Below are 6868 nucleotides of genomic sequence, written 5' to 3'. Positions count from 1 at the left end.
AAAACTTGGGATATGGTTGTGATGTAGCAAACTAATTAAATCATTTTTTTTATTCACCTTGATCTGTAACTTGGTTACATACGCGGGTTTTATCTCAGGAATGATCAGTTTCTTGTTTCGGGATAGCAAATTTGCTTCTGACCATTCGGTGTCTTTGTAAGATGTTTTGTATCTAAGAATATTTGGTCTATCTTTTTTTGAAAATGAGGCATCTATCCTACTCCTATCCCGCCTTTACCCGTAAAAGTGGGATAGTTGCCCCACTTTTCGTAAGCTGACTCTAACTTTTTTTTTAAAGCACTATTCGAGTGAGTTCACTATTTGTAACAACTTTAGCCCCTATACTGACTATCTACTCATATATTGATATGAGTAGAGTGATATTATAAGGTTTTCTTATCCAAATATACCGTTAAACTAAAGTAAATGGCACTTTTATAGGAATAAATGGCTCAGTCTTTCAATCATTATTTGGGTAAACTTAGCGACTTAACAACGTCTATTAAAAATTATTTAAAACTTAACAGAACTAAACTTAGGAATAATAAAATTTATAGTAAAAATGAGTTTTATTATTCGTTTTGTAATATGACTGACAATTGCAGACTTCTATGGAAAAAACCAAAACTTCCTTCTTAAAAAAAACATCAAACAGTAATCAAAATTTTCAAATAATCAACAAATATAGAGATACTGTTTACTTTGGCCAGGTTACTTATTCTTTGAATTCACTTTGGCCAGGTTAGCTATTACAGCTGCAAGCTTCTTCTTGTGTCCACGTCTATTACAGTAATCGCCATATAGAGTGCAATCTTCGTGTAACCAGAGTTTACACGTCAGGCACTGAATCCAGTCCGCCGTGGACTTGGTACTTGCGTAGTCATCGAAACATTCTCTGCATTGAGTATTTTCTTTATCAGATTCAGTCTGGTCAGAATCTGATTCATCGAACTCTTGTTCACTTTCAGAACTAAACCTCGGTCTTTTCTTTTTAGGAATAGATTTTTGGTTGTTTTTTCTAGGTTTGTCTGGTGTTTTGCTTCTTAGCTTTACCTTTCAACTTAGCTTTCTTAGAGTTAATATGTTCTTCTGAAATTATAACGGTAGCACCTTGCTTGCCTCTTTTATATAATGGAACAAGAATTTTCAGGATAGGTGAACATTCGTTAAGATATTTACTTGGAGTTATGACTTCTACAGTTTCAGACTCCCTATTGATAGTTGGAGACGATAGAACAGGCTGGGGCTCAACATAATATGAATTCACATCAGCATTAGCGTCGAGTTCCTTTGCCACTGGTTGGTCTTGAGCAAGGTTTCCTTCATCTAGATTTTGAATTTTTGGGACCGGTGAACATTCTTTAAGATAATATTCATATAAGGACGAGGGAAACGAAACGCCCGAATGTTGATATAAGACTACTTTATTAACGTTACTGATGTGGGTTTTATATTATGATGGCACTAAACATGTGTATATTTAGATAGATACCACATTCACCTGGAGTTATGACTTCTACAGTTTCAACATTATGTTTCTGAGAAAGGTTGGACGGACTGACATTTCCTTCTACGGGAATAATAATTGCGTCCGCTGCAAGATCTTCATATAGTAAGAACCCGAAATCAGGCTCCCGCTCACCAGTGACAGTTGATGTCGTTGGACCAGGCTGAGGCTCAACATAATATGAAGTCACATCAGCATTCGCGTCGAGTTCCCTTGCTACTGGTTGGTCTTAAGCAAAGTTTCCTTCATCTAGATTTTGAAAGCTGTTGTTATCAGAGATAGCAAAGTAGCTGTCGGGAATAGCAGAAGGATTGTACGGGAAAATACCACATGCACGAAACCCATTCATAGCATTAGAAGAGGTAGCAGCGCGAGTCCATGCGTTACCTATTAATTTTCCAGCAATTTATCGATTTATTTTTCGATCTTTGTGAATAAAACACCACTCGTTTCCAAGACAAAGACAGTTTATTAATTTGTATTTTCCAGTGTTATATATTTTCCTTTGACAAAGGATATCGCGATTTAGAAAATCATACTTTTTGAACAACGACATCTATTGACAAATGTTTAAAATTATACATTCCGCCTACCATGGACAGAATGTCCATTGCTCTCACCCACCTTGATCAACTTTTTATTCGAAAAAATGGACTGTATAAGTTATAATCGTATTTTTTTTCAAGGTGGTTAAGAACAAAAACTTAAAAATCTTAACCCAAATTATGGTACTAAAACAAAATAACAATTATTTATAACAAATAAATAATCTTACTGAGTAATAGGCAAAACACAAATTTTAGATACTGGTCGCTTCAACAAGACACCTTTACATTTTAACGTAACCACCCTCGTAATATCGTCTAAACCAGGATGTTTTTCTATAATTCTACCTAAAAGCCATTTAGCTGGTGGGAGATCATCCTCTTTTACTAAAACTAAATTACCTATCTCAGGTTCAGGATTTTTGTTTGCCCACTTGTAACGATGTAGAAATTGAGTAAGATATTCTCTCGACCACCTACGCCAAAAATGTTGTAGCATTTTTTGTGTTAATTGCCACCGTTTTAAAGATGAAATAGATGATGATTCATAATTTTTCTCTGGAACAAGTTTTATCGGTTCACCTATCAAAAAATGTGCTGGAGTCAGAGGTATGGGATCTTGTGAATTTGAACTTATTTGTGACAAAGGCCTGGAATTTAAGCAAGCTTCGATTTGATAGAGCAAAGTCGTAAGTTCCTCAAAGGTTAATGTCGCATTACCTATTACCCGTCGAAGATGATGCTTAGTAGATTTAATTCCAGCCTCCCAAAGTCCGCCGAAGTGCGGGGAATGCGGTGGAATAAAGTGCCAAGTTGTACCGTTGTTTGCTAAAGTCTCAGCAATATCTTTTGTCAATGTCGACTTCTCTTGAGCAAACAGAATTCTGAGTTCCCGTGCGGCACCAACAAAATTTGTTCCGTTGTCGCTATATAAGTCAGCACAATGACCGCGTCTGGCAACAAAACGTTTGAACGCAGCAATGAAACTTTGTGAAGTGAGATCACTCACAGCTTCCAAATGAATGGCTCTTGTTGCCATGCACACAAATAAACATATGTAGCCTTTATAGGCCCTCATACCTCTACCTTTAGAAGTTCTGATCTGTATAGGGCCTGCGTAATCTACTCCACTGCGATAAAATGCTCGAATTGGCGTTACACGAACCGGTGGTAACTGCCCCATCAATTGATTCCTTGTCAGTGCAGCGTGTCGTGCACAGACCACACAGTTACGAAAAACCATTTTAACGCGGTTTTTTGCATCAAGAACCCAGTATTTACTTCGAAGATAATTTAACATTAATTGTGGTCCGCCGTGTAATGTGTTCATGTGAGTTTCTGCCAGAATTAGGTTGGTAAGATGAGATTTTGAAGGAAGTATTATTGGATGTTTTGTGTCAGTTTTTATTTCAGCTTGTTCCAGTCGCCCACCAACTCTCAAGATACCTGCTTCATCTAGAAATGGATTCAAAGAGGTAAGTTTGCTCTTCTTGAATACTTTATTGTTATCTTTAATATCCTTTAATTCCCGCTGAAAGTTCACTGCTTGACATTGCTTAATACAAATATTCAGAGCCTCATTCAATTCATCACTAGTTAGCCATACTGGAAATTGACTAATCAATAATTTTAACTTCTTTATAAATCTTCTGCAGTATGCTAAAACCCTAACTAATTTGCGCAGAGAAGAAAATTTAGTCCATAATTCTAATTGATTTTGTTCTATTACGCAGTAAACTCTATTAGCCTTTTCTTCTAAGTTAGTGTCTATTGAACTTGTTCTATCAAATTTTATTGATCGATTTTTCAACCATGCTGGACCTGATTTCCATTGCTGAAATTCTGCTATTTCAGATGGATTTAACCCGCGCGACGCACAATCAGCTGGGTTGTCACCAGATGATACGTGTGACCATTGATCTCTATTTAAGATGTTAAGGATTTCTGAAACTCGGTTGGCTACAAATGTTTTCCAACGACTTGGATGGTCGCTTAGCCAGGCTAGCACTACGGTAGAGTCTGTCCATGCGTGGATACAAGTTGTTGATATTTTTAATACTGCTGAAACTTCCTGTAATAATTTAGCCAAAAGAACAGCTCCACACAATTCAAGTCTAGGAATTGAGATTTGTTTAATGGGTGCTACTCTTGTTTTTGCAGTCAACAAGTGGACATTAACGTTTCCAATATCATCTACAATACGCATATAAACAACAGCAGCATATGCTTCATTGGATGCATCGCAGAATCCATGTAGTTCTGTTGTATTATTTGTCTCGCTAAAATTAATCCATCGTGGAATACGAAATTTTGTAAGTTCAATGAGTTCTTCCCGATAGTGTGTCCATTCATTTAAAAGCTTAGATGGTAATTCATCATCCCAATCTATTCCGCTTAACCATAGCTTTTGAATAATTATTTTTGCTTTAATTATTGCTGGTGATAGCCATCCCATAGGATCAAACAGTTTTCCAATATCTGAAATAATTTTTCTTTTTGTTACAGGTCTACTGATAGGCGGCAGTTGTACCGAATACTCAAAGTTATCAGTTCGTCGGTTCCAAGTAAGTCCTAAAATTTTTACTACTTCATCATTTTTTAATTCGATATTGCTTGTTGTTGCTTTATTCCCTTTGCTTATTTCATTAAGTAGTTCATCATTATTGCTTGACCATTTTTGTAATTCAAAACCTCCTTTTTCTAATAGTTTATTCATTTCTAGGAATATTTGTTTTCCTTCGGCTACAGTTTGACATCCGGTAAGTAAATCGTCCATATAAAAATCATGAAATACCCTTGAAGCTGCTAGTTGGAATTGGTTTCCTTCATCATAGGCTACTTGATGTAGTGTTCTCACAGCTAAGTAGGGTGCTGACGCGGTTCCAAACGTGACTCGAACTAAACGCAAATGTCGTATCTCCTTGGTATTGTCTTCTCTCCACAGCAATCGTTGATAGTCTGCATCTTGTTCTGTCACTTTTATTTGTCTATACATCTTGACTATATCAGCTGTTAAACAAATGGGATGAAGTCTCCACCTCATAAGGATGTGCCTTAAATCCGATTGTAAGGTTGGACCTACAAGAAGATTACTGTTAAGGGACACACCATTGTTATCACGATTTGAAGCATTAAACACGATTCGAAATTTAGTAGTTTTTTTATCTTCTCGTACTACTTCATGATAAGGTAAGTAAACCGCTGTAGGATTATTTATTTCTTTTGTTGGTACTTCTTCCATATGACCGAGTTGTAGATATTCTGAAATGACCTGAGTGTATTCAGACTTCAAATGTGGTGATTTAATAAATCTTCTTTCTAACATTAGAAATCTTTTCAATGCAATCTCACGTGAATTTCCATATTTACAGCTCGGATCAGCTTCCTTAAATGGTAGTTTGACAATATACCTGCCAAAATCATCGCGGTTGGTTGTTTCTTGAAATATCTCTTCACATCTTTTTTCATCTGGAGTTAATTGTTTCTCCAGCATGAAATTATCCGATTCTAGTTCCCAAAATTGTTTAAGGTTAAACTCTTCGTTAGTTATGTTGGTATGCAAACTTGCGATAGTACAGGAAGTATTGGTTTCACTATCACAACTAGCTTGTCCCGATAAAATCCAACCCAGTCTGGTGTTTTGTGCAATTGGTGTTCCAGGTGGGCCTCTCATCAATCCTTCAGTTATAATCTGACAGTAGACTTCAGCGCCAAGTAAAAGATCGATTTTATTTGGTATATTAAACATTGGATCCGCTAACTTCAAAACTGGTAAAGTTGGCCACAGTTGGACCTTGAGTTTTCTTACAGGGAGAAATGAAGTTAGTTTACTTAGAACAAGTGCTTTAACTTGTATGGTAAAAGTAGGGTCGTGGAGCGATTGAAGCTTTATAAATACTACGTATTTGGAATTAAGTGAGGAAGTTTCCTCACCCCCCACTCCAGTGATAACACTATTACATTGTGTTTTCTTAAGCCCAAGCAACTGAGCTGCAGACTCCGTAATAAATGATGCCTGCGATCCCTGGTCTAATAAAGACCTTAATGTAAAGTGCGACCCATTGCTAGATACAGCGTTCACTAAAGCTGTTGCCAATACAACTTGACAGTTAGTGTTAGATAAACAAGTGGTAATGTTGTTGATTTTGGTCTCGTCTTTTGATGCTTCGTTAACTAACATATTGGTACTGGTGTTATCAATTGTTGCTTCATGCAGCAAGGAATGATGTTTCCGTTTACAAATTCTACAACGCGTGGGCAAACGACACGATGTTACAGAATGATTAGCTCCTAAGCAATTGAAACACAAACCTGATTTTTGCACGAAGATACGTCGTGATGGCAAGTTTTCATTGGCAAACTCTTTACAAGTCATGAGCTTGTGATTTGTGTCAGAACAATAAATACATAATGACATTTTATTTCTACTGACATTATTGACAACGTGATGAGACTTAGTGACATTACTTTTTGTAAATTTACTACATAAAAATTCAAGCGACCTGAATCTATGCTCTATAAATTCTAAAAATTGTTTTAATGTTGGCAATTCATTATTAAAACTACAAACCTTAGCTTCCCACTGCTTGCGAGATTCATTATCTAATTTAGAACACAATATGTAAATTACAATGAGATCCCAACTGTCTACATTAACACCTTCATTTTTTAAACCATTAAGACATTCGTTAGTGGTATCAAAAAGCTCTTTTAAACAGTTAGACGATTCAGTTGTTACAGTTTTTTGACTAAAGAATCTTTTAAAAATACAATCAGTTATAAATTTCTTATTATTAAATCTATGTTCTAAAGTATT

General features: G+C 36.1%; 1 protein-coding gene across 1 annotated transcript; it reads right to left on the bottom strand.

The window, feature by feature from the left end:
* Positions 1–711: 711 nt before the first annotated feature.
* LOC124541385 lies at positions 712–6232 on the bottom strand. Its single transcript, XM_047119241.1, has 4 exons — positions 2780–6232; positions 1502–1670; positions 1111–1359; positions 712–1028 (listed from the first exon to the last, which is right to left on the bottom strand). Exons 1-4 carry the CDS (start codon positions 6230–6232, stop codon positions 712–714), a joined length of 4188 nt encoding a protein of 1395 aa, XP_046975197.1.
* Positions 6233–6868: the final 636 nt, after the last annotated feature.

The sequence above is a fragment of the Vanessa cardui genome, chromosome 28 (genome assembly GCF_905220365.1).
Source record: "Vanessa cardui chromosome 28, ilVanCard2.1, whole genome shotgun sequence".
In the NCBI taxonomy this organism is placed as follows: Eukaryota; Metazoa; Arthropoda; class Insecta; order Lepidoptera; family Nymphalidae; genus Vanessa; species Vanessa cardui.
Note: the sequence above shows the minus strand (reverse complement) of the source record. Positions and strands in the feature narration are given on the sequence as shown.